This window comes from Mesocricetus auratus, unplaced genomic scaffold, assembly GCF_017639785.1.
Source record: "Mesocricetus auratus isolate SY011 unplaced genomic scaffold, BCM_Maur_2.0 Super-Scaffold_100038, whole genome shotgun sequence".
Taxonomy (NCBI): domain Eukaryota; kingdom Metazoa; phylum Chordata; class Mammalia; order Rodentia; family Cricetidae; genus Mesocricetus; species Mesocricetus auratus.
The window spans coordinates 9,481,876-9,508,321 of record NW_024429216.1 but is presented as its reverse complement, the minus strand read 5'-3'; the positions used below and the strand labels follow the sequence as shown (position 1 = coordinate 9,508,321).

The window sequence follows — 26,446 nt, the reverse complement described above, 5'->3', positions numbered from 1 at the left end:
CCTGTGGAGAGCACGTTTTACACAGGAGGCCTCTGGAATGACTTGCTGAGTGGTCAGTTGAGCTCAGGGCAGGGCTTGAATTTAAAGTTTCATTTGGTTTAATCGTCCGTACCCTGTTCTGTCTGTCCCATGACCTTTCCCGAGAGGCAGTGGAAGTGACTGGCTGAGGGAACCTCCTGCTCCGAGATTCTTCCAGTTCCTTCTAGAAGAATCCCTTTGCTTAGAAGGACACTGTGAGAGATGTAAGGAACCTGGGGGCAGCGGAGGCCTTAGACCCGCCCTCGGGTCAGGCCTGTTACCTTGATCCGCTGTTCCTCTTTATCTTTATGCCATTGTCCTGGTTATAATTTTAAAAAGAAAACACCTGTTACAACCTGGCAAAGGTCCCAGCAGGTAAATTCTCTTACCACACAGACCTTACGGCCTTCCTTTGATTCCCTAGAGCTCATGGTGGAACCAACTCCCAAAAGTTGTCCTTTGACCTCTCCCTGGGCACCGCAGTCACGCAAAAATAAACGTTAGCGGAAAAGCACCTATTGGATATCCTGTTACTTATGAAGAATGACTCCCAGAGTTGGTTTTCCATCCTCAATGCCTGCCAGCCCTGCAGGAGAGACTAAACCACTAGCCCCAAATACCAGGTCCTACTCCCCAGGACCAAAGGCACTCAGGAACAAACCCCTTTCAAACATATGTGCTGTTGGTGCAGGCCATGTCAAATAAACGGTTAGAACGGTAAGATCCTTTGTCTTTGCGAACCAGATGAAAAGCAATTGTGAGGGGAAGAGAACGGAGGGAAAATGATGATGGTTGGCCACAATATTAGGGTGTCTTCATCAAGAGATTCCCCTCTTAACAGTGGGGTGGCCATCCATTAACTCCCCTCAAAAAAAAGAAAAACAGGTGTGGTGGTGCACACCTTTAGTCCCAGCACTAGAGGCTGGCAGGTTGGAGGCCAGCCTGGTCTACAGAGGCCAGCCAAGACTACATAGGGAAATCCTGACTAGAAAGGTGTCCCCGAGGACCCATGCTGGGTGGCTCTCACCTGCCTGTGAATCCAGCTCCAGGGGACCAGATGCCCTTTTGCATGTGGGCATACACATCCTACACAGCACACGTATCCCTAAAAGGACAAAGGTGACCAGCCCCTGAACACTGATGGTCTTTGAGCCTTAGGCCTAAAGAAAGACGATACGACATCCCCAAACTGAGCGGATGTTAGATGCCCCTCCCTAAGAGGTGCACCCAGCCAGCCAGCCAAGGTGAAATCCAGGGACCTGTGCTGGCTAGTGATTCTAATGGAAGTGACCTCAGGCCCTCCTAAGAAAGGCTGGCCTTGCCTGATTCCCTTTGTGAGACAATTGTGACCCAGCCTCCCTCTCGCCTCAGCCTGAGTGCTAGAGTTGCGGGCCCCTGTCACCACACCCGGCTGCACTGACTGTCGCAGAAGCAAAATAGCCAAGGGACCAGAGCATCTGCCCCCCTGGCGGCTCGCAATGCCTGACGGCCAGCTAACCAGGTGTGGCATGCCCAAGAGCCTGCGAGGTACACCTTCCGGGCAGATGCGGAGTGGAGGACTCCGAACCAGAGTGCTCGCAAGTGTGTGAGCCCTGGGACCGTCTATGGTTCCGACTGCAACCCCCTGAAGGCTGGCGAGAATCTTCCTCAGCCAACTATTACTGACGGTGCTTTTTTTTTTTTAATGGAGATAGCTCATTTCTCCCATCTTCAGGCTTTCCTACTGGGTTGCCTGGATCCCAGCACCTGTGTGCCAGGCAGGCCTCAACAAGGACAGCTGAGGGCCGGTGGTGCTCTGTGTCTGGCACTGAGAGTGTTAAGACTAGCTCTGATTTTTCAGTGGTGGCATCTGGGAGTCACCTAGTCCTGACCTGGGAAGTTGCTTCTGCAACTGACTAGTTGAAGATGGCAGGATAATTTGAGCTAATGTCCCTCAAAGTAGGTACATACATTGTATCAATTCAAGTGTGTGTGTGTGTGTGTGTGTGTGTGTGTGTGTGTGTGTGTGTGTGTGTGTGAGACCCTGGGGATTGAAACTCACAACCTCACACATGCGCTGGTGATTTACCACTAAGCCATACCCTCAGCCCCCTGCCTCTTTTTGAGCCAAGGTCTTAACTGTGCAGCCCAGATCGCTTCAAACTCTCCTCCAGTCTCATGCATTCTCATTTATCTTTGAGGCAAGATCTTACGTAGCCCAGGTTGGTTACTTACGTATGCAAAAATGATCTTGAACTCTGTCATTGCCTCCTGAGTGCTAGGATTAGAGGTCTGTGTCCCAACACTGGCTTGGATTTAGCAATAACTTCTTTTCCCTTTTTAATTCTCATGTGTGTTCATGTATGCACATGCGGGAGCTTGAGGACAGCCTTACCCTTTGTCCCCAGCAACACCGTTCACCTCCTCTGAGACGGGATCTCTCATTGCCCTGACCTGGAGCTCACCAATTATGCAAGACTGGCCACCCTCCTCCCAGCTCCCAGGAATCCACCTCTCCCCACCTTCCTAGTGCTGGAATTCCAGGGGTGCCAGCATTTTTGCATGCATTCGGGGCTCGAACTCCTGTCCCTGAGCTCACCAGACAAGCACTTCACTGACTCAAGTCTCATTATCAACTCTTTCTTTTTTTCCCCCTTGGTTTTTCAAGACAGGGTTTCTCTGTATAGACCGGGCTGGCCTCAAACTCAGATATCCACCTGCCTCTGCCTCCCTAGTGCTGGCACCACCGCCTGGCACATCAGCTCTTATTTTAAAGTCTTTAGTTCTTTGGGGAGGCACCCAGGGAGGGAGGTGGGCAGTATTGGCTGATTTCCTGGCTTCTTTGTGGTTTTTTTTTTTTCTTTTTTTGCTTTTTACGAGACAGGGTTTCTCTGTATTGTTTTCGAGGCTATCGGTCCAGCCTGGCCTCGAACTCACAGAGATCCGCCTGCCTCTGCCTCCCGAGTGCTGGGATTAAAGGCGTGCGCCACCACCACCCGGCTCTTTTTTTTTAAAGATTTATTTATTTATTACATATACAGTGTTCTGCCTACATGCCAGAAGAGGACACCAGATTGAATTGTAGATGGTTGTGAGTCACCATGTGGTTGCTGGGAATTGAACTCAGGACCCCTGGAAGAAAAGTCAGTGCTCTTAACCTCTGAGCCATCTCTCCAGCCCCTTCTTTATGGTTCTTACTGAAGGCAGTATTCTAGAGAGCTGCCTGTCCTAAGCTTTATTTATTTATTATTAGGGCTGGGTCTCACTGTGTAGCCCTGGCTGGCTGGAATTCATTGTAGAAGAGGCTGACATCAAGCTCACAGAGGACAGCCAGCGTCTTCCTCCTGGGTGCTGGAATTAAAAGCACCCGGCACCATCCCCAACCGCCCTAATCATTTCAGCATTCCATTCAGCTTCACAGTACCAGGAAGTAGGCACGGCCCTGTCTACCACCGAGACCACGGTAGCCCGTGTCTACTGAAAAAAATGGCAGAACTGAGATTTGGACACAGGAATTTGAATTGTTCCTAAATCCCTCACATTTTCTGAGTGTAGAAAACGGTTTTTTTTGCAGGCCTTCCAACCGTTGTGTATAGGTGGTTGTCTGTTGTGAGATCTTTAGCCTGGGTTGGCCTGGCACTCACCAGGTGACTCAGACTTGCCCTGAGTACTCAGGAGGGGCCGCATGGCCCTGCAGTCCCAGGATTTGAAAGGCTGAAGCTAGAGATTCCCTTACTGTGTTTGAACAGTCTCTTTCCCGTCCCCAGTTCCCATTTCTACCCAAACCCTGACCTATGATTCCCAGGACACAGGAGGCCAAGCCACACCACACGCCGTTTCTCTCTGTACAGTTTTTCATTTTTTTATTTTTTTGATGTTTGTTTGTTCAGATGAATGACACAAGTTACAAAAATGAGGCCTTTAAAAGAAGCACATTGTACAATGAACAAGCAGATTGAAGTTAAAAACACTGAAACACTAACCCGCTACCACAAGAAGAGACAGGGAAGGGATCTCGGGAGGGGAGGGGAGGGGAGGGAGGGGAGGGGAGGGGCTGCCAATGCAGAGGTCAGACAACCAGAAAGGGAGGGGCTACCTCGATGGGCCTGGAGGAGAGGCGGGTCACTCCAGAGCCCACCTCCTGTCCGCTACTTACCACGGCAGGCAGCCCACACCTGTCTCCTCCGCCCGGGCATTCCAGTGAGTAGGTGAGGGACAGTCATCCCAGAAAGGGAGGAACCACTCAGATCTTCACAAGCAGTCACTCTGCCCTAGAGCCTGGGCCTCGGCTGGGGACGGTGGCAGCAGTCACCAAGGCGCCAGAGGGGGTGGCCAGAAGACCAGGCCTCTACTTCAGCCCCAGAGACGCCTGCCCTCCTGCCCCCACCCATCACCCTGCAGTTACATAAATAAATAAATACTGAGCCCCTGGGCTTGGAGGGCGGGCAGGTCGGGGGAAGGGCAGCAGGGCAGAGGAATGGGGGGCAGAGGAATGGGGGTCACAGACAAAGTAAGTAGTCGTCTCCGTCCCAGCAACACTTCTGAATTTTTTTTTCTTTGCTCCTTTTGTTTGTTTAGGAAGGAGCCAACACCAAGGACAAATACTTAAAAATATACATTTTTTTTCCGCCTTTGTCATCGTCGTCTTGCTTTGGAGACTGCTGAGGTCAAAGTTTAAACCGCACAAAAGAACCGCGGCTTGAAAGTTTTTGTGGGTTTTTTGTTTTTGTTTTTTTATTGATTTTATTGTTTTTATTGTTTTTGTTTTTTATGGTTTTTTTTTAGTTTTTATTCTAATTTTTTTCACTTTTTTTCCCAACGTATAAAAAGGTAGCGGAGTTGTCTGTGGTTTTTTTTTTAATGGTTAAATCTTTGGTTTGTTTCTTTTTTCTCTTGGAGGCCTTTATCTCTCGCACTCGCCTTTCCCACTGAAGACTGGTGGGACCCGCGTGTCTCAGTCTTGCTCATTAGTCTCTTTCACTCAGTTCTCCCTACCCTGGGTGAGAGGGAGAGAGAGGCACCCTGGGAATGGGCTGGAGAAGAAAAACCAGTCAGGCCAAGAGGTCACCCCCATGACTTGACTAGTTCCTGGCTGGAACTCCCCAGGGGGAAGGTCTTGGAGACCCTCTTGGTCTTCCGGAAGGATGTGTAAGACCCCTCCTTGTCTTAGCCCCATTTCTAAAGGGGCTCGGGAACCCCATCCATCCCTCACCCACCCCTACACATACATCCAGCCCCTTCCTCCCACTTCTGGTCCCTACCCTGCCCCCCCAGAAGGGAACATACAGGTGGCTTAGTTACTGGCATTATTTATTTATTTTTGGCACAAATGGCCCACCGTCAGGGCAGACCAGTCTCTGCTCCTCCCTTCAGCAAGGGGTCAGGGCTGGGAGAAGGGGAGTCCAGAGCCTGTCTTACCCCAGCCCACTCAGCTCTCCCTCTGGGCCAGGCCCCTGGCCCACCATCTGACATCTAAGCTGGTGCAGGGTCTCCCTCCCCTACCCCATACAAAGCTCCCCAGCCCGCCAACTCGCTCACGCGCGCACACACAGACACACGGACATAGGCTCTGTACAGACCACAAAATAAAAACGATGAGATAGTTTTGTTTCCCGGAGTCGAGGCTGGGGTAACTGGAGTGGGAGGATGGGTGGGCGTGGGAGGGGCTGGAAGTCCCTCCCACCTTCCCAAACCTGGCTCCCTCGAGTCCCCAGCCCCTTGCCCTGGCTGGCCCCCAGCCAACGATATTTGGTTTCTTTTTTTTTTTTTAACATTAAAGTTCTATGAGGTATTTGGTGCCTTATCTCGAGTCCTCAGGGGAGGGGTAGGGGGGAGACCTGGGGCTCACCTGCCCCTCCCTCCCACCCTCCCTCCCCCTTCCCAATATTTGGTTTCACAGCTGTAGTTAAAGCTTGGGATTTGGTTATTTTTTCCCCCTCCCAGGAATTTTTTTCTTGTGTTTTCATTTCCCAGTGTGGGGGTTGGATGGGGAGGGTCTCCACCCTCCCCAGCTGCGTGGGGGGTCCCCTCCACCAGTATCTGGGCATTTGCCCATCCCTGCCCCCTGCGTCCTCTTCCCTTTCCGCAGGGAGAGGTCCCAGATAGAGACTCGATGGGGAAGAAACAGGATGAGTTGGGTGGTGGTGAGTCCTGGATCTTTTCTTTTCTTCTTTTTTGGTCTAGAATCATAGTTTTTGTTTGAGTCATCTCCGCCATGCCTTCCATGTTGCCTGTCTTCTCAGAGGGGTTTTTTTGGGTGGGGGGGGGGGAGTTGGTTGGTTGCAATTCCTTCATTCTGCTCTGTTCAAATGTCTTCCTATCAGGAGCCCTCGGCCCCCTCTCCACGTGGGCTGGGGTCCGTCCAGACCCTCTTGCTAGCCATTTTTCAGGAAATTATAATGGACAAACTCAGAGGTAGGGTGAGGGCAGGGAGTCGGTTCAGCTGCTTACATTCCGGTGGGTGGAAGAGGCCCCATTGGTGCCCGGCGGAAGGGGCAGACACTCCACCAGGGTCGGGCCAGGCACCCAAGGCCCCACATTCGCCAGGAGTCTCCGCTGCCTTTGGGGCCCAGCCTGACAGTTCTGCTTCTGTGCGGGAGAAGGGACCAGAAGAAAAGAGAACGCTGAGCCCCGGGGACTCTGGCTGCCTCTCCTCGGAGTGTCCGGGATGGAAGGGGAGGGCGCCCGGGCCATTGCCCAGCTCTCCCCTCTGCCCCTGCCCGGCCGGGGACAGGGGTCACTCTGATTTCAATGGCTCGCGTCCTTCACAGCAACACTTTGGTTTGAGGATACAGAAAGAAGGATATCAAGAGATGTGACAGAAAAAATAAGGGGGGGGGGGGGAGGGAGGGAAAGAGAGAGAGACAGAGAGAGAGAGACAGACAGACAGAGAGACAGAGAGAGAGAGACAGGCAGAGAGAGAGACAGAGAGACAGAGAGAGACAGAGAGAGAGAGACAGAGAGAGAGAGAGACAAAGAGAGACAGAGAGAGAGACAGAGAGACAGAGAGACAGAGAGACAGAGACAGAGAGAGAGACAGAGAGAGAGAGACAGAGACAGAGAGAGAGACAGAGACAGAGAGACAGAGAGACAGAGAGAGAGAGAGAGAGAGTAGGAACAGATCAAGAGGGAATCAAACTACCCAACAGTTGGTTTTCCTTTGTCCATCCTTTTTGCTTTTCCCCTTTCCTTTTAAAGCTTTCAGGTGATTGGTGGGGAGGGAGCTTGGGGCTCTTCACCCTGGTCCCTGACACCCTCTCTCAGCCCCACCCACCCGCTGAGGGACAGGCCCCGCCCCAGCTGCCCCCCCTCCACACTCCGGCTTTCCGAAGACGACGTCCATGAGGTATTTGTGAAGAGAAAGAAGTATCCATCGTTCCATCCGCCCTGGAGACCAAAGGCCTGGACCACTGTGCAGGGCTTGGCTCCAGCGCGAGGCTCCATCTTGCTTTGAAGAGTCCTAGTCTTCTTTCCCATATATATATATCTATATATATCTATAAATTCTTTTTTTCTAGTTTTAATTTATTGTTTGTTTGGTTTTCTGTTTTTGTTGTTTTGGTTTCTTTTTTGGTTCAAAACTTGGTTGGCCTCCACGACAGAAGGAGGGCAGGGTGGCTCCCAGTGGCATCTCCTCTGTCCACCGTTGAGATGCGTCCAGGGATAGGCAAATGCAAGGTCCAGCCGAGACTTGTGGAGGTCTCCTGGGAGTGGTGGCCACCACAGTGCCTGCCCTCTGGCATGGGGAGCCACAGGTCTTGGCAATGCCACCACCTCGTGGACCCTGATGGAGATGCCCTCCGGGGGAAGCCCACCACTGAGGTGTGTGCGTGTGTGCATTGGGGGATGGGGAGGGAGGGGAGAGGTATCTGCCAGTGCGGGAAGGGGCTTAGGGTGGGCAGAGTGAGGCGAGTTAATCTTTTTGGTTTCTGGTTAATGTTAAAGAACGTGAAGGATCCCACGGATAGGCACTGGAATATGATTTTTTTTTCAGGGAAACTGACAGACAGGATGGAAAGAAAGACAACTTGGATGCCCTCGCCTCCTCGCTTGAAACTACCACCTTCCCATAGAGGGGAGGAGGCAGACTCCAGAGCAGAGGGTGATGGAGCTGAGGAGGGGCTCCTCAGAGTCGAACTTGGCAAAAAGAAAAAAGAAGAAAAAAAAGGCCTAGCCCACCCTTCAAATGGAGGGGAGGTACAGGGAACAAAAAGCCCATACCCAGTTCCTCTGAACTCTCCCCAGGCTGGGGGTGGGGGGATTAAAGCAAGACCCCCTGCCCTGTCGGGGAGAGCTGGGGGAGGGGGAGGGACACACGGAAGGGACACATTCTGTTGAGCACAACGCTAAAAATTCTGTACATCCTTTGGGTGAAGCTACTGAATATTTGGTGTAAGGTTGTTCGGTCCTTTCTCTTACGCCTTCTGGAAAAGACCATTTGGCAGGCGGCTCTGGGCCCTGGGCCTCCTGCCCCAGGCAATGCCCTGTCTCCTTTGGCCCAGGGCTGGGGCTGGGCCAGCAAGCCGGCAGTCACTAGTTCCTTCTCTGCTCGCCCCCAGCGGGGGTAAGGTTAGGAGTTGGCCCACAGCCAGGGCTCAGCGGCGTGAGGTCCGACCTGCTGGAGGCTGCTCGCTCCTGGCTGAGGGTTCTTATTTGGTGTCGTAGCAGTGAGCACGCCAAGATCTGGCTCGCAACTGGTTTTTGGTTTGTTTGATTTGGGGAGGGGGGTGTTTGGTTGGTTTTGGGGTGTTTTCTGTTCATTTGTTTTTCGTCTCTGGTTCCTTTAGGGCAGCTGGTTCTGTTGTGAATATTTTTGGTTTTCTCTTTTGTTGGTTCCTTTTTTTTTTTTTTTTTTGGTTGATTTTTGGTCTTCCCTCCTTTGTCACTCCTGCTCCCAGGATCCACTGCGCCCCCCCACTAGCCTCCTTGCCCCCTTCTGGGCAGGGGACCGAGGTCGGGGGAGTCAGAGGAGTAGGAGGGGAGGCATGGTGGGCTCTCACTCGGCCTTGGACCCTGCCTCGGGTCCCCCCGGGCCTCCAGGGGTCTGTGCTGCCACTTCACTGCAAGCGGAGGATGAGGACGACGACGAGGAGAGGCCGGGAGATTTGCTGGAGATGGACGCCGCCACGGCTGCAGCTGCTGCCGACACCAGGCCCACGCCGGGCGGCGCACTGAGCAGGGGCAGCCCAGCGTGGTTCAGGAAGAGAGGCGAGGTCACCAGGCCGGGGCTCCCCGGGGCCGCACCGGCTGCCCCCAGCACCAGGTTCCCGCTGCCGTCAAGGCTGGTAAGGGGCAGGGTTCCACCAGAGGCCAGGGCTGGTGAGGAGAGAAGAGGCTGAGCTGGGGACGAGCCAGGCTGTGCAGATGCCACCTCCTTGTGCCCCGCCTGAGGGCTCCTGACCTCCCGCCTGCCCCACGGACCCCCCCCCCGTCAGTCAGCACCCCTCACACCTTCCCCAGAGACGGATGCGGATGAAGAGGCAGGCAATGCAGTGAGCAGGGCGGGTGGCATGGCTGGGGTAGCGATGAGGGCGCTCGAGGCCCAGGAGGGGGGAGGGGCTGGTGGCGAAGGGGTGACCTGAGGCTGCACGCACCTTGGATAGTGGCCAAAGGGTTATTGCCCATGAGGGCTGGACTCAGCCCAGAGCTCAACCCCACCATTGTGCTTCTGCAAGAGCAAAGCGGAGGCATTAGCAGGGACCGGAGCCCAGGGCGGGACCGGAGCCCAGGGCGGGACCGGGTGCATTTCCCCACCCAGCGAGCAGCCAAGCCCCGCCCCCCACCTGTAGTCAGGCACACTTACCCCGTGCTGGGGTTCAGGCCCGACAAGCCGATAGCCGAGTGGCTGCCTTGAGGGCTCGGGTTTGTGCTGTTGGTGGTGGCCGGGGGCGGGGGAGTGACAGAGGGGATGGAATTGAGGGGGGGCGCGGCTCCGCCCCCGCCCCCACCCCCTCCTGCTGTCCGGCTGGGGTGGAGCGTCCCCACAGCTGAGGATAAGGTAGTAACTGGCGGAGAGAGACACAAAGCAGTCTTCAGCTTCCTCTGTTCCCTCGTCAAGGAAGTCAGGGCCAACCCCTACTGCACACCCAGAAGCTCCTCAGTCAGAACAGCACATTGCCCCAAACCCCTCCTCGGAGTCCTTATGCCCTCCACCCCATGACAGACATCACAGTAGTCGCCGGCCCCTGGCTGTCTGCAAACCATGCCCCAAACACCCCAACACAGACAAGAAGTGGGTTGGCCAGGAGACGGGCCACAGATGAGCCCCCCACTACTTCTGTGCTGCTGGGAGGTCGGGAGTGGGCCACTGAGGACCAGCTGCCCCAGCTAGGGCAGATCCCACGGTTACTCCCAGCTGTGTCCCATGGTGAGCACCCCAATGGGACCAGTCTCACGAGCCGGCTGTGAGATTATATTGCATAAAGAACCTGAACCAGAGCGGGGCGGTGGTGGCGCACACCTTTAATCCCAGCACTCGGGAGGCAGAGGCAGGCGGATCTCTGTGAGTTCGAGGACAGGCTGGACCGACAGCCTCCAAAACAATACAGAGAAACCCTGTCTCGAAAAACCAAAAAAAAAAAAAAAAAGAACCCAAACCAGTGAGTACCAGTTCTTTCTATTAGTTTATATTCCCCCACTTACTATTTCTTAACAGTAATAGTGTTTGCTTTGTGTTATTAAAAAATTGGCCAGACGTTGGTGGCGCACGCCTGTAATCCCAGCACTCAGGAGTCAGAGGCAGGTGGATCTCTGAGTTGGAGGCCAGCCTGGTCTACAGAGTGAGTTCCAGGACAGCCAGGGCTACACAGAGAAACCCTGTCTCAAAAACCAGAAAGGAAAAAAAGAATGAGATTGGAGATGGACCCCAGAGGTCTATGCACATTAAACAAGGTCCATCACGATCTTTCCAGAGTGTGTGTGCATATTAAACACTCATGGCACTCATCCTACAAACCCTGAAGCTCAGAGAACTGAAACAGGTTCCCGGACTCTCGGGGCGTATACGCAACACATACCAGCGACAGAGACTCAAGTGCGTTCCCTTCTGGCACCCTCCACGCTTTCTCCCGGAACCGTGGTGCTGACTAGAGGCTGCTCAGGTGGACGATGAGGGGCCTGCCTGCTGCTCGGTCTGTCCCCACACCACCCAAGACTCAGCCTTGGGGGCCCCGCCCAGAGCTTCCGCTAACCCTCAGGCCGTGGTCCCTGCAGTGTGTCCCTGCCCCGCCCCCATCTCGCTCGCAGCCGGCCCACCTGTTGTGCTCAGGCTGCTAGAAGCTTGGGACAACGGTAAGGTCCCTGCGCCCCCTTGGGGCGTGACCTGGGGAGAGAGAAAAGGAAGGACGGTAAGACCCTGTCACAAGATACCCTCCCACCGTGTTCCCTGTGCACACGACTCCCACTGACCCTCCACAGGGTGGGGCAACAGGGCCCCGGGGGCAGCACTACATTTAGACCCTATCACTCATTTTCCCATCGTCCTCCCCACATGTGCCACAAGCAGGAGGTGCAGTAACTCTCAGCTGAGAGCCCCCCCCCTTCTCCTCTGACACTATCCAGCTAATGTCCCTGCAGAGCTGGGTCCTGTCTTGGGTGACTGTGCCCGGACAACCGCTCTGTCTGCTGCTGCTGTTGGCTCTCCTAGAGGGAACACACCTGTCTTTGCAAGAGAATCTGACAAGCCTGGATTACATAGTAAGTTTCAGTCTAGCCTGGACTACATGTCATGAAATCCTGTCTCAAAAGGAAAAAAAAAAACCAGTTGAAATTGAATGCACTCAGCAGGGAAGAGGCAGGAGGATCAGGACTTCAGAGCCCCCGCCCCCGCCCCCACCCCAAATGAAAGGGCTGATGAGCCCTTCAGCCCTAAATGATTTGACCATGTCTGTCTTCCACTCAAAACCGCTTACTAACCTGATGCAGATCCCTGGTAAAGAGGCATCCGCCCCTGCCGGAGCTCCACCCCAACCCCAGTCCCAGTAGCTCCCGCCACCCACGATGCCTTGTACTGGGATCCAGCATGTCTTGGCATCTGCGCCTGTGTGCATGCTGGACCTGGCAGCACGTGACCTTCTGGGCAGTCCTCCTCCTCGTGGCTGGCTAACTCCTTCCTCCCCAGCCCTAGAGTCGAGGGGCTTCTCTGGATACCACAGCCTTTTTCACACAGAAATAGAGGGACGGAATAAAGGGTGTCCCAGGTGTGTCTGATAACTAAGTGGACCCATGTGTGGCTGTGATGCTGCAGGTACCTCCCGGGTCTGAGGATGGCTCTTCCTGTCTGTGGGTGGGAACCCGTGATGTAGCCCTCCCTCATGGTAACGTCAGTGTACACGCGGGAGCCTGTGCCTACCACGTAAGACCACAGTTTGGGCCTGGGGGGGGGCTTAGTATGTAAAGTCACTTGCTGCCAAGCCCGATGACCTGAGTTAGATCCCCGGAAATTTCGTGGTGCAGGGAGAGAAGGAACTCTCAAGAGTTGTTTTCCGACCTCCACTCAGTGGCTGACACGTTTTCCTGGAAACTGTGTCCCTCTGTGACTGTGCTCGGTATGGGACCTCCTGTTCCCAGAACCGACTCCTCTGGTCTCTCTTCTAGGTGAGTCTGCTTTACCCAGATGCCTACGGTCCCTGACCCCCACCCCACACCTAGCGCCCCCCGCCCCCAGCTCTGGGTACCAGGTGAGGGCTGTAGCTGGTCGGCTTTCCCGGGCTGGGCAGCATGGGGGCCGCGCTGCAGGGGTTGATGCGTTTCTCCTTCTGGCGCCGGTTGCAGAACCAGACGCGGATCACCTCCTTCTCCATGTGCAGCTGCTCCGCGATCAGCAGGATCTCCTCTGAGGTAGGCTTCTGGTTCTACAGGCAGGGAGAGAGAGGGCTGTTGAGCTGGGTCCATCCGCCCGATACCCTTCCCGGTCGCCAGGGGGCGAAGCTCACCGCTAGAAAACTCTTCTCTAAGGCGAAGCGGACATTCGTCTCAATGCTGGTTCTCTTCTTGCGTCTCCGCCCCGGCAGCCCGTCGAAACCCAGGCTGGGGCTGCTCAGCTGGTTGGGGCTGGGTAGGCTTGAGTCCACAGACATGGTTTCTGCGAAGACAGAAGGCAGGGATGTGAGTGGTGATCTCTCTCCGCCCTGCCCCGACACCAGTGCCCCGTGTGCGCGCTTGGCCAGGCTCACCTGCGTCATTGAGCCACTTCTCCAGGAGGGGCTTGAGTTTGCACATATTCTTGAAGCTCAGGTTCAGGGCCTCGAAGCGGGAAATGGTCGTCTGGCTGAAGTCGTTGCCATAGAGCTTGCCCATGGCCAGGCCGACATCACCCTGGTCCAGAGAGGAGGAGGTGGGGTTTTGGAAGTCAAGGCGGGGTCTCCTGGTCCAAGGCCAGATCCAAACACTCCATCAACTGACCACGACCCCTGCGTCTTTGTTCCGTCACCCCCGCACCCCCACCGCCACCCCATAAGGTGGTCCCAGACCTGTGTGAAGCCCAGCTTGATGCGGCGTTGCTTGAAGGTGCGAGCGAATTGTTCCAGTTCCTCCAGGTCACTCGGCTCCTCCGGGTGGGATGGCGGCTCCAAGCATTTTGGGGGCTGCGGGTGTGAGAGGTGCGAGTCGGGCAGCATGGGGCGAGTCACAGCCTGGTGGGGTGGGCAGGCGGATGGGATGCGGGAAGGAGGACCCGGATGTGCCTAAGCAGTGGGTGTGTGCCTGCTCTCTTCAGACTCCCCTCACCTGCCCAGGACACCCACACCAATTGCTAATCCTGCAAATGTTTCTCGCTCTGCCACCAGCCATGGGGCTCTCAATGACCAGAACTTTTCATCTTCCCTTAGAGACCCGAACTCCCGGAAGGAGGAGGCAGTCTTTCGCTGATGGCTCCTTGGGCTCAAAGCCCAGAGCTGGGGGCAGGGGGTTCCCCCTCCATTATCGTCTGCCACTGACCTTTTGGGGTAGCTCAGTCTTAGTCTTAACCCTCCCTGGGCCCACATTCCCTTCCGTAGAATGGAAGCCATCACTGACTCTGCCTGCCCACTGAATTGTTAGGGGATTAAGGTTACTTATTAGCAAGTTGTCCAACCCCGTCCTGCATAGGTATAGGGTGACGTCTGAGGTTCAGTCTGTAGATGCGGCAATGCTGTGTGGCTGCCTGGACTACAAATGAATACTGTCTGGTGAGGATGCTGGAGATGGGGAGGCGGTACACGCGGAGGATGGGATCTATCTCGAGCTCAGCTTCACTGTGCATTTAGAGCTGCACGCGTACAGCTGCTCAGGAGAACAGACAGGAGGCTTCTAACTTTAAGGTCAGCTTGGGCGACAGAGTGAGTTCAATGCCAGCCAGAGGAACATCTCAAAATAAAATGTGAAAAGAGGGCTGGGGATTTAATTCAGTGGTAGAGCCCCTGCCTAGAATCTCCCAGTAAGGGGCCAGGGGTGTGGCTCAGGGGTAGAACCCCTGCCTAAAATCCCACAGTGAAGAGTTGGGGTGTGGCTCAGTGGTAGAGCCCTTGCCTGGCATACTCAAAATCCTGGGTTGACCTCTTTAATACCAAATATAAATAAAATAAAACAAAGTCTTAAAATGGATAGTTTGCAGAGAGGGAAAAGTACAGAAACAAAAAAGGAGGACAATTAGAGGATGGACAGCCGGGCGTTGGTGGAGCACGCCTTTAATCCCAGCACTCGGGAGGCAGAGGCAGGTGGATCTCTGTGACTTTGAGGCCAGCCTGGTCTACAGAGCAAGTTCCAGGACAGCCTCCAAAACAATACAGAGAAACCCTGCCTTGAAAAACCAAAAGGAAAAAAAAAAAAAAAGAAAGACGGGAAGCAGGTGGTTGGCACAGGGATGTCTGTCCCAAGGATCTTTGATGGTCTACAATTCTGGGGCGGGCGTGTCTGGGAAGCCATGCTGATGTGAGCCCCCTGCTGAGTTCAAGACATCCATTTAGGACACATCAGCACTCTGGTAGCAGACTGTCATCCCAGGGGGACAAGGATGCCTCCCCACAGCAGTCGAGACAGCATTTACAGCCAGACGGGTTTTCTGACGCTGTTGTCACAAGGACACCTAGCCTTTCAGGGCATTTGGAATTTAGCAGCCAAGACCTGTGTTGGCCTGTGGACTTCTCAGTCCTTCTGACAGAGTTCACAAATACATGTGTGTGTGTGCAGATGTGCACCTGTGCATGTGAGTGTGTGCGAGCATGTATGTCAGTGCTTGGGAGAGCATGTGTGCCTGTGAGCATGTGTTCGTGAGGCCGTGTGAGCATGTGTTCGTGAGTCCCTGTGAGCATGTGTTCGTGAGGCCGTGTGAGCATGTGATCGTGAGTCCGTGGGAGCATGTGTTCATGAGGCCGTGTGAGCATGTGTTCGTGAGACCCTGGGAGCATGTGATCGTGAGTCCGTGGGAGCATGTGTTCGTGACACTGTGGGAGCATGTGTTCGTGAGACCGTGTGAGCATGTGATCGTGAGGCCGTGTGAGCATGTGATCGTGAGTCCCTGTGAGCATGTGATCGTGAGTCCGTGGGAGCATGTGTTCGTGAGACCCTGGGAGCGTATGTGTGCACCTATGTAGCTGTACGTGTGGAGGGCTGAAGTCTACATCAGGCAGGTGTTTCTCCTCAGCTGCTTAAGGCTACTTTTTTTGTTTTCTTTCTCTTTTCTTTTTGAGACAGGGTCTCTCAATGAACCTGAAAGTTATTGATTTGGCCAGGATGGCTGGCCGAGGAGCCACCTGTCATAAACCTCCATGCCCCCGAGAATGAAATTGCGACCATGCTCAGCCTTTAGCCTGGTTCCTGAGGACACTTTACCAACCGAGCCACCTCCCCGGCCTCTGACACAATATTTCATGAGATTTTTCGGAGTCAAGGCTTTGTTACCTGCTTCGCTTCCCTTCATTCTAGGAAGGCTGGAGCTGACCTGGGCAGGGCTTACCCCAGTTCCTACACAGCAAGTGGGTGGCAGAGTAGGGCGGGGCCTCAGGTCCCTCAACCGCTCTAGGATGTGGGGTGGGCCCCGGAGAGCAGAGACTTTTACAGGCTCCACCCCCACCCCACCCACTCAGCCCTCGCTCGCGCCTCACTCGGATGCCGGAGGCTTGACAAACTCTGTGGACAGTCACCTGTGTAGGAAGCGCAGCCCGGGGCTGGGAGGTCAGGAGAGCTCCCTGGGTTTGCTGAGGTAGCTGGAATAGATTTGGCGTCGGCAGCAGGCCTGGGGAGACAGGAAGGCGGGAGGTGAGTGGGCGAGGGCAGGTGACTGGGACTGGGGCCACGCGGGAGAGCGTCAGCTGGGCTGGGACCTCACCTGGCTGACTCTGCTGGGCCTGGGGCAGCAGGAACTGCGCAGGAGGCTGCAGGTGGTGGCCCGGGACAAGCACCAGCTGTTGGAGCTGGAGGAGTTGCTGTATGTCCTGGCAGAGAGGGGACGAACAGACAGAAACACAGGCTGAATCCTGGCTTGGTCTCCCCCTTCAGCAGCATGCCAGCCCCCACGGAAGCCGGGAGTCATGTGGTACGGCAAGCTGTGGTCTGTCGAACTTGGAACGGCTCACTGACCGAGGGGCGCCTGGAAGCCCCTTCCTCCCATGCTGCCCCGGGAGGGTTTGCTCTTTGTCTCTGTGTTCCTGGTGAAATATTTGCCTTGCCTCACATTCCCACAGAACGAATAGACTTGTTTAAAAATGTAAACCAGGCTAAGTCTTTCTTCTCACTTTAAAATGCTCCCAAGGCATTGTGGTATGATGTCTGGAATTATCTCTAACGCGCTCCAGCAAATAGCAGGTGTATTCGCTGGTATGGACACTTGGAGAAAAGCTTCGGCACTAATTCAGGTTGAAGAAAGACTTCAGAGTGTCAGTTTATTTGCAGATAGGGTCTTTGCAGATGATCAAGTTAAAACACGGCCATGAAAGCGGGTTCCAGTGCATTATGGTTGATAGCATCATTAAAAAGGGAAAATTCAGCCGGGCGTTGGTGGCGTACACCTTTAATCCCAGCACTCGGGAGGCAGAGACAGACGGATCTCTGTGAGTTTGAGTCCAGACTTATCTACAGAGCGAGTTCCAGGACAGACAGGTCTACATACTGAGATTCTGTTTCCAAAAACAAAACAACAACAAAACCCAAATACAGCAAACCTAAAAAGGAAAACTCAGGCAGGAGTGGTGGTGCCTGCCTACAGTTAAATGTTTAAAGGGGAAGGGGTGAGTATGGAAAGATGACTTAGTAGTTAAGAGGAATGACTGCTCTTCCAGAGGACCTGGGTTCAAATCCCAGCATAGACACCTGGCATCTCACAAACACCTGTAATTCCAGGTCTGGAGAAGCCAATACCCTCTTTTGGCTTCCATGGGCAACCACAAATGTGACATACACAGCTACACATGTGCACATAAATAAAAATAACAAAAATTAAATGTTTTTTTGTTTAATTTGTTTTGGTTTTTCAAGACACAGTTTTTCTGTATGAAAGCCCTAGTGGTGCTAGAACTTGTTCTACAGACAGGCTGGCATCAAATTCACAGAGATCTGCCTGCCTCTGCATCCTAAGTGCTGGGATTAAAGATGTGTGCTACCACTTTCCAGCTCAAAAATAAAATCTTATAAAAAGAAAAGGGCTGGGGCTGGAGAGATGGCTCAGCTGTTAAGGCTAGGCTCACAATAAAAAATGTAAGAGTTCGGTTCCCAGAACCTACGGCTGTCTCTCCAGCCACAAAAAGAAAGAAAGAAAGAAAGAGAGAGAGAAAGAAAAAAAGAAAAGGGCTGAAAGTTTTACACCTGCCTAGAATTCCCCAGTGAGGGGCTGGGGCGTGGCTCAGTGGTAGAGCCCCTGCCTAGAATCCCCCAGTGAGGGGCTGTGGGCGTGGCTCAGTGGTAGAGCCCCTGCCTAGAATCCCCCAGTGAGGGGCTATGGGCGTGACAGAGTAGAGAATTTGCCTGATGTGTGTGAGACCAGTGACAGCCAAACACTGCAGTGAACAAACAGAAAGGGTGTGCTGGCAAGACGGCTCAGTGGGTAGAAGTGTTTGCTGCCTCTCCTGACAATGGATCCCCAGGACCCACCTCCGACCTCCACGTGTATACCATTGGCACATTCGCAATTGAGGTTCCTCCGAGCAACCGGAGTCCATCTGACAGCAACAGGCTTCTGGGATTTTCTTTTTCTAAGCCGAGGTCTCCCAGAGCTCGGGTTGGCTTGGAATTCGCTATGTAAGTGAGAATGACCATGTCTCACATGTATGTGTGTGGGTGTGCACACATCCTCAAGCCACACGTGTGTGTGTGTACACATGTATATACACGTGTGTGGGTGTGTACACGTGGAGGAGACACACGCAGGAGTCAGGTCCCTCAGAGGTCACACAACACGGGAGGCCCCGGGCGACCGTGGCTCATTAAATGAATGCTGGGATCTGAACCAGACTCAGCAAGGAGCTCCGTCTGTGTGCTGAACCACCCGATGGCCCCACTGTTGTCAGCATGTACTAACTGTATAGGACTTGGGTTTCATGATGGCATTTCCTACTGTACCTAAAGCATTTCAGGCGTCTTCGCCTTGTTACTCTCTCCTGTCCTCTCCCACCCCTGCTGACCCCTTCTACTTACATGACCTTTTGGGGGGTATTGGTGTGACCTGATGTACATTTTTTAAAAGATTTATTTATTCATCACATGCATAGTGTTCTGCCTACATGCCAGAAGAGGGCACCAGATTGAATTGTAGATGGTTATGAGCCACCATGTGGTTGCTGGGAATTGAACTCAGGACCCCTGGAAGAGCAGCCAGTGCTCTTAACCTCTGAGCCATCTCTCCAGCCCCCTGATGTAAATTTTGTAAAAATTTTTTTATTTCCACAAAAGTTTTTGGGAAAATGCAAAACAGTGATGAAAAAATTTTAATTTATTTAAAGAGGGGTCTGGGGCTGGAGAGATGGCTCAGGGGTTAAGAGCACTGACTGCTCTTCCAGAGGACCTGGGTTCAATTCCCAGCACCCACACGGCGGCTCCCAACCATCTGTAACTCCAGTTCCAGGGGATCTGATGCCCTCTCCTCTCACCCACGGGCACCAGGCATGCACATGGAGCACAGACATACATGTAACAGTCATTCACATGAAATAGACAAATCTATAAACTTCTTCTTTAAATTAAAAAGACAGAGAGCAAACATCCACAGTCATCTGGGAGGGAAGCCATGAATTTGGCTGGGAAAACGTAGCTGTTTCCCTCCCTCTGGCTGGGGCTGAGGCTTTTCCTTCTGCTCTGAACACGGCGAACAGGCTACAATGATGCCACCACCAACGGAAAGCCGGGCATTTTCACAACCCACCCAGCCGTCACCATCTTTCAATCCCACACGTGGTAGACTCCAAACACTGCCGCAGCCTAACTCTCCCCATGGCTTTCCTGACCTCTCCACACCAACTCCCCCTTGTCACTCGACCCCGAAAACAACCCCCAAGGCCTTTGCGATTCCGGCCAGGAGCACCCCACCCACCGCATTCAAGTCTCCCTCGGATGCTCTTCCGCAGAGCGGCCACTTGTCACTACATTAATCACACCACAATCTTTTCTGTCCCGCCGGACCGCCGGAATCACAGCACTGTTCACGTTATCCTCACCCAGAGAGGCACCCGTGCCTACAGAGGTCTTCCCTCTATCTGCTGAGGGAAGGAGTCAGAGACTCTAGTGTGTCAGCACAGGCCTGGGCATGGCCAGTAGGAGGGGCCTCCTGTCCACAGTTCAGGGAGGCCGCGTGACTCTCTTTGACCACTTGGGGGAGTGCTACCCCAGCGTCAAATGGTGAAGTTGAGAGATGCTGGAGCCGCCCCCCCCTCCACCCACCCAGCACAGTTCCTAAGTCAATTGCTTTATCCTCTGAGCAGCTGGGAGGGTTAGCATACCCCACCGAAGCTGAAAAGGGAAGAGACCAGCCCTCTCTGCTTTCCTTTTTGTGAGATGCAGCCTATTATGCAGCCCTGGCTGGTCTGGAACTCAGTATAGAGCCCGAGCTGCCCTCACACGGGTTACAATCCTCCTGCCTCTGCCCCCTCTGCTGGGGTAATGGGTGGGTGCTACCACAGCCAGCCTGGTAAGGAACCAACTGCAGCCTCCAGTGTTCATGCCTATCAGGCAACGGGACAAACTGACCACGCCTTGCTGCAGGCGGGCAGAAAGACAAATACATAGCTAATGTGCTACATGGGTGGAGGGGGTGGGGGGTGAGTGATCGCTTTCTCATCAGGTCTGGGTGAACTCTGGGGGTGAGGGGCGGGTGAGAAAGATGTGGGGTGAATGGGCGGAGCCCAGGGCCCCGGAGCTGGCCAGCTGCGACGGCCCAGGTGCCTCGCCTCACCCCAGTGCACTGGACAGGAGGTCCTGCGTCCCACGGCTCCCACCCCCGAAAAGCCGCTCCACACTGCCATGACTGCAGGTGGTGGCATGTGGTGCATTGTGGCCAGCTCTGGACACGGCATTGAATTAAGTCTAGACTGGAGGAGGGGGAGGAGGAGGAAGAGGCGGACTGTGGGAACCAAATGAATGGGAGCGATTAGAACGTTCTAGGCGAGGGCACATGGGGGATGGGGAACGGGGCAGGGCACACAGTCTCGGTTGGATGGCGGGAAAATGTAATTAATAACGTATCGCATACTTCCCAGCAGCCGAAAGGGTGAGTTGTGTTGGCGTAAGCCTGAGATCCCAGCACTTGGGAGGTAGAGACAAGCAGATAGAAGTTCAAGGTCAGTTTGGGCTACATTTCTTTTTTTTTTTTTTTTTTTTTTTTTTTTTGGTTTTTCGAGACAGGGTTTCTCTGTGGTTTTGGAGGCTGTCCTGGAACTCGCTTGGTAGTCCAGGCTGGTCTCGAACTTACAGAGATCGCCTGCCTCTGCCTCCCGAGTGCTGGGATTAAAGGCGTGCGCCACCAACGCCCGGCTTTGTTTTTTGTTTTTTGTTTTGGTTATTGGGCTACATTTCAACTTCCAGCCCAGACTGGAGTATGTGAGGCTGTCTGAAAACAGCAAGAAGAACAACAATAGTTTTTGTCAGTTCTGGAGGTTGAACCCAGGACCTCAAGCATGCCGGACAAATGCTCTACCACCGAAGCTGTACCCCAGCCACCACCCCCAAAGACCTTACATGTTTCCACCATACAAAAAGGGTAAACACGTGTGGTCACAGGTGTGTTAGATAGCCTGACTCTGGAGTCCTGAGTCATCCCCTCATCTGGGCCACATCTGGGCTTTCTTCCCTGGGTCTCACTGGGGCCTGAGTGATGTCATTATTTGGTGAGCACTTCAGAAATGTGAGCGCATTACTTACACACAGGCGCTAGCCCCCACTGTTCCTTCCCACATCCTACCCCATCACGAGCCGTCAACAGTGGGAGTCCCATCTGGCTTCCAAATCTGCCCCGTCTTAGTCACTGACAAGGTCCAGCTCCCACCCAGGCTCCCCTGAGTGTCGGCCTGGGACATCCACCTGCCCGTGTGATGTCCCCGCTTGAGTCACTAAGAGATCCTTCTGGCTAGGTGTGGTGGCGCGCACCTTTAATCTGAGCTCTCCGGAGGCAGAGGCAGGTGCATCTTAGTGAGTTTGAGTGAGACCCCCCGGTGGGCGGGGTTTAAGTCCCAACAGATCCAAGGAAACACTTGATTCTCTCGTAATTCAGAAAATCATCTAGGTCCAGAGAGTCCCTGGAGTCATCCTTCAGCCCATTCAATCCATGTCCCCGAAGGGTCACTTCCTGTGCAAGCCAGTCTCCCCACTTCCTACGACTCCCCTCGATTCTGCTTCTGGAATCGCAGCCAAGAGCATGGCCCCACACAGGATCAGACGCCCTGCCCAGCATGCCACTAGGCCTGCGTTCCATCACAGGCGTGCACCACCCGTGCAGTGCTGTAGATGAGAGTCAGGGCCCGCACAAGCGCCCTTGCTCACTGGCCACACCCCCGGTTAAAACACTTGTGTTCTGTCTTTACAGTTAGGCTCCCAAACTGTAGCCCCGGTGGCCTCAGCCTGAGTGAGTGCGAGAATTACGGAGATGGGCCGCCACTCCTAGCCTCAGAATTTCAGTCCCTTTCTCTTAGTCTTCTCCCTTATGCCTGCCCCCCAACTCACTTCCTTTGTATGTGCGTGCGTGTGCGTGTGTGTGCGCGCGTGCTCGCCTGTATACATGTGCATGCATGCATGTAGGGACCGAAGGGAGATCAATGATAAATATCTACCTCACTTGCTCTCCACCTATAATAAGGTGTTTTATTTTATTTATTTTCATTTCATGTGCACTGGTGTTTTTGCCTGCACGCATGTCTGTGTGAGGGGGTCGGATTGCAGTACAGATAGTTCTGAGCTGCCATATGGGTGATGGGGATTGAACCCGGGTCCTCTGGAAGAGCAGCCGGTGCTCTTAACCACTGAGCCATCTCCCCGGCCCCTCCGCTTCATTTTTTGAGACAGGGTCTCTCGCTGAACCAAAAGCTCAACCATTCAGCCAGGCTGGTGGGCCAGCGAGCCCCGGCCCCCCTGTTGCTGCCTCTTGCTTCCCCAGAGCTAGGATCACGGGTAAGAACTGTTGAGCCTGGCAATTTTGCAAGGGGCCTGGGGATCCCCCTGAGTCTCCGTCACGCTTTCTCGGCAAGTGCTTCACAGAACAAGCCGTATCCCCAGCCTGCAGTGGGTTTGTTTGTTTGTTTTGAAACAGGGTCTCACATACAGCTAAGGCTGGCCTTGACTCCCGATCCTCCTGCCTTCAGCTCCCAGCCACCACGCCTGGCTTTGCCCACACCCCTCAGGAGCTGTCCTTGGCCACTCCGTCCCACCCGCAAGGCTCCCCATGAGCCTTGAACAAGTCAAGCTGCTTCCCCCTCTGCCTGGTCTCCTGGTTCCCTCTCCCTGCCCCCCATACTCCTGTCAAGGCTGACTCATTCAGCCCTCGGCTCTCAAAGGCCATTTTCTCAGTGCAATCTTTCCTCACCACCATTAGACTGGGCCCCGCCCTTTCCCACGAGGCCTTGTTTCGTTTTGTGCGTCACCCATCTTGCTGCTGGTCTGTTTCCCTGCCAGGGCACACAGCCCTCAGGGGTCACGAGTAGGCATGATCTGTCTACACAAGGGACTCCAAGAATGCCACTTGAATAGGAGTGACCACTCCAGTCATTCCACGAGGAAGAGCTCTGAGTGGGGGAGGAGGCAGGAGCAGGGGTATATGCGCCTGTCGCCCCAGCATTTGGAAGGCTGAGACGGAGGAGCAAGGGTTCAGGGCCAGCCTGGACTACAGAGACGTTCAAGGTTAGCTCGAGCCATATATGGGGATTCGGTTTCAAAACAAAAGAGGGACATGGCTTGGGTTGACAACACTTGCTGCTCTTTAAGAGGTCCCAAGTTCGGCCGTGCGGTGGTGGCGCAAGCCTTTAGTCCCAGCACTCGGGAGGCAGAGGCAGGCGGATCTCTGTGAGTTCGAGACCAGCCTGGTCTACCAAGCAAGTTCCAGGACAGCCTCCAAAACAATACAGAGAAACCCTGCCTCAAAAAAAAAAACAAAAACAAAAACAAAAACAGAGGTCCCAAATTCTGTACCTAGCAGGACATCTCACAACAGCCTGCAACTTCAGCTTCCGGACACCTGGCCTCTATAGGCCAGGCCCCGGCAAGGCGTATTAGTCACATAAACACACACAGGTACACAGAAGATAAAAATAAAGCTGAAAAAGTACTTTTGTTTGTTTTGCATGTGTGTGTGTGTGTCTGTGTGTGGAGTTTTTGTGTCTCCTTGGCTTTGTAGAGCAGGCTGCAACTCAAACTCAGAGATCTGCCTGCCTCTGCCTCCTGGATGCTGGGATGCCCCCACACCTGCCTTTAAAAAGGGTTGGGGAAGGGAAGAGGAATTAAAGGTAGCAGAGGAGCAGGATCGAGTGAGGTCCTGGCTGGGTCCCAGAACGAACGAGGGAGTCAACAGGTAGGAAAACTTGCATTCTGAGTCTTCTAACCCATGTCACCTCTTGCTAAATTCCCGAGTTACTGCACACCCTGAAGCAGGGATCAGTAGGCAGGGCCTAAGTTCAGAACTCCACGCAATCTGTGTGCTGAACCGCACCTCCAGGTCTGGCCCCACTGTCCCTTCTTAAAACAACACGGATCAGCCGGGCGTTGGTGGCGCACGCCTTTAATCCCAGCACTCGGGAGGCAGAGGCAGGCGGATCTCTGTGAGTTCGAGACCAGCCTGGTCTACTGAGCGAGTTCCAGGACAGACTCCAAAACAATACAGAGAAACCCTGCCTCAAAAAACCCAAAAACAAAACAAAACAAAAAACAACCCGGATCAGCTCCGCTGTCTGGGGACCTGTGTTGCCCCATGCTCAGACCCCAGGGTGAGAAGGGGTTCGGGCTGTCATCTCAGGCACAGATTCAAACTAGGCCAGTGGGTGCACCTGTTTCCTTGAGCAGGGAGATGTAGGTGTTATTTTACTTGCCCCATGAAGGAGGCATCCGTGGAGCTGGGCCCAATATTCTGCAGCGGCCCTTTCAGTGGTCTGGGACAAACACTCCCCTCGCCCCTCAGCTGCCTTCAGCTTTGGACTGGATGATGCTCAACTCGCTTATCCTCCGCGTTGCTGCCTCTCCCAGCGCCCCGCCTCAGAGCCTTCCCGCTTTCTCCAGTCTCGAGTGCCCTCCCCACCGTCTTTCCTCCTGCTCGCCCACCTATGAACTGTTGGGGAATCATCTTTTCGTGTGCTGTGAAGTGTGTCTTTGCCAAGGCGCTTTCTGATTGGTTTAATAAAGGGCTAAGTGGCCAATAGCTAGGCAGGAGGTTCAGGCGGGACTTACAGGCACAGAGAGGACTCTGGGAAGAAGAGAGGCAGAGAGAGATGCTGTGGAGACGCAGAGTGGGTCGGACGGACACACAGAGTGGGAGAGACCTAAAAGCCACGTGGTGGAGCACAGACGAGTAATTTAATAGATTAAGATACATTAGCGTGTGGATGGTTAATTTACGTTATAAGAGCTAGCGGGACACGCCTAAGCTAAGGCCGAGCTTTCCTCATTAATAAGAAGTCTCCATGTCATTATTTGGGAGCTGGCTGGCAGGACAGAAGTCTCACCACACCTCCCAAAAGCCTTCCTGAGTCCCTCGCTCACTAGACGTGTCCCTGGTTCCAAGTTTCCACCAGACCCACAGGGGACTGCCAGTCACCACACCCTCTCAGCCTAAGAGATTTTTTTTTTTTTTGGGTTTTCGAGACAGGGTTTCTCTGTGGCTTTGGAGGCTGTCCTGGAACTCGCTCTGTAGACCAGGCTGGCCTCGAACTCACAGAGATCCGCCTGCCTCTGCCTCCTGAGTGCTGGGATTAAAGGTGTGCGCAACCAACGCCCGGCACAGCCTAAGAGATTTTTGTTAAGTATCATTCTATAGCATTTCCCCACTCTACAAATGCAAAATATTTCCACAGTTAATTTCAGTCAAGGCCAACCCCTACTGCAGGCATTCTGAAACACTCCCCTGAAGAGATGCTTTCCCTTTCCTTGATTGAAAAACTGTAACAACCCAAAACAACACAGAGAAACCCTGTCTCGAAAAACCAAAAAAAAAAAAAAAAAAAAAAAGAAAAACTGTAACAACAAAACAGCCCTCATTGATTTGATAAAAATCCACACAGTTCCCTCTGTAGAACGCACCACACAGGCCAATTATCCATCTGTACATAATATAATCACCCTTTCATAGGTACAGCTTAGAAACTGCAGGGAAACATAGTACCAAACAGTTTAACTAACGGAAACTTCCCCTTTTTATTTTGTATTATTACATCATGAACCTTCTTTTTTTTTCTTTTCTTTTTGTTTGAACCCAGGGCCTCAGGCAAACCAGGCAAGTGCTCTAGTGCTCTACCACTGAGCCACGCCCCCAGCCCCTTCACTGGGGCTTTCTAGGCAGGGGCTCTACCACTGAGCCATGCCCCCAGCCCCTTCACTGGGGGATTCTAGGCAGGGGTTCTACCGTTATGCTATACCCACACCTCTAACAGTGCTTTGGATGGGACTTCTTTTCAAACGTAACACATTTTAATTATTCCTGTTTCACTATAAGCAGGGGAGTCCCTTGGGAGGCAAAGATACCTGTGACTCATTCCTAAGTCCTTAGATCCTGCCAGGGAGGCCTAGGGATGTCGGTGACCTGACTGCAGGGACGGATCTGAGCAGGCGCAGGTAGTGGAAGCGTAGGGGAGCTATCAGGTCCATGGGCAAGCCGGGGTGGGAGGGGCAGTACCTGGTCCCTGTGCGCTGCCCAGCGCAGGGGGTACAGCACAAGCTACTCCTGAGCACATGAGGCCATGGGGTAACTCAGCCCGTGTGAATGAATTCCCAGAATTTGTATTCAGCTTTGCACCTGCTGAGGCACTGAGGGGAAAGATCCAGAACAAGGGTGGCTCATTCTGGAAGAGGGAAATGAGCA

At 53.7% G+C, this 26,446-nt stretch overlaps 1 protein-coding gene and 1 long non-coding RNA gene across 21 annotated transcripts in view; one reads left to right on the top strand and one right to left on the bottom strand.

Moving 5' to 3' along the window:
* Positions 1–7,963: 7,963 nt before the first annotated feature.
* The window catches only part of Pou2f2 (POU class 2 homeobox 2), an 84,393-nt gene continuing 65,910 nt past the window's right edge, over positions 7,964–26,446 (bottom strand). For 5 of the 12 annotated variants that reach the window (XM_040734411.1, XM_040734410.1, XM_040734415.1 and 2 more), the window contains 10 exons: positions 16,301–16,406; positions 16,116–16,207; positions 13,467–13,628; positions 13,170–13,311; positions 12,930–13,078; positions 12,672–12,848; positions 11,251–11,317; positions 9,800–10,001; positions 9,591–9,664; positions 7,964–9,312 (listed from right to left, as the gene is read on the bottom strand). In XM_040734411.1, coding sequence (XP_040590345.1) covers positions 8,993–9,312; positions 9,591–9,664; positions 9,800–10,001; positions 11,251–11,317; positions 12,672–12,848; positions 12,930–13,078; positions 13,170–13,311; positions 13,467–13,628; positions 16,116–16,207; positions 16,301–16,406 — 1,491 coding nt within the window. In that variant the 3' untranslated portion in view covers positions 7,964–8,992. The remainder of the gene's footprint in view (positions 9,313–9,590; positions 9,665–9,799; positions 10,002–11,250; positions 11,318–12,671; positions 12,849–12,929; positions 13,079–13,169; positions 13,312–13,466; positions 13,629–16,115; positions 16,208–16,300; positions 16,407–26,446) is intronic. The other 7 variants (XM_040734412.1, XM_040734416.1, XM_040734418.1 and 4 more) reach the window with 3 other exon arrangements.
* LOC121135518 lies at positions 9,999–16,683 on the top strand. Of its 9 annotated transcripts, none has more exons than XR_005872620.1 (7): positions 9,999–11,691; positions 12,242–12,349; positions 12,451–12,591; positions 12,769–13,101; positions 13,455–13,595; positions 14,108–14,294; positions 15,667–16,683. It is a non-coding gene; the product is annotated as an uncharacterized LOC121135518 (long non-coding RNA). The 9 variants fall into 9 exon arrangements; XR_005872624.1 differs by having other exon boundaries at positions 12,451–12,674; positions 12,769–12,834; positions 12,952–13,101; positions 13,455–14,294; XR_005872621.1 differs by lacking the exon at positions 12,451–12,591 and adding an exon at positions 12,592–12,674 and having other exon boundaries at positions 13,455–14,294.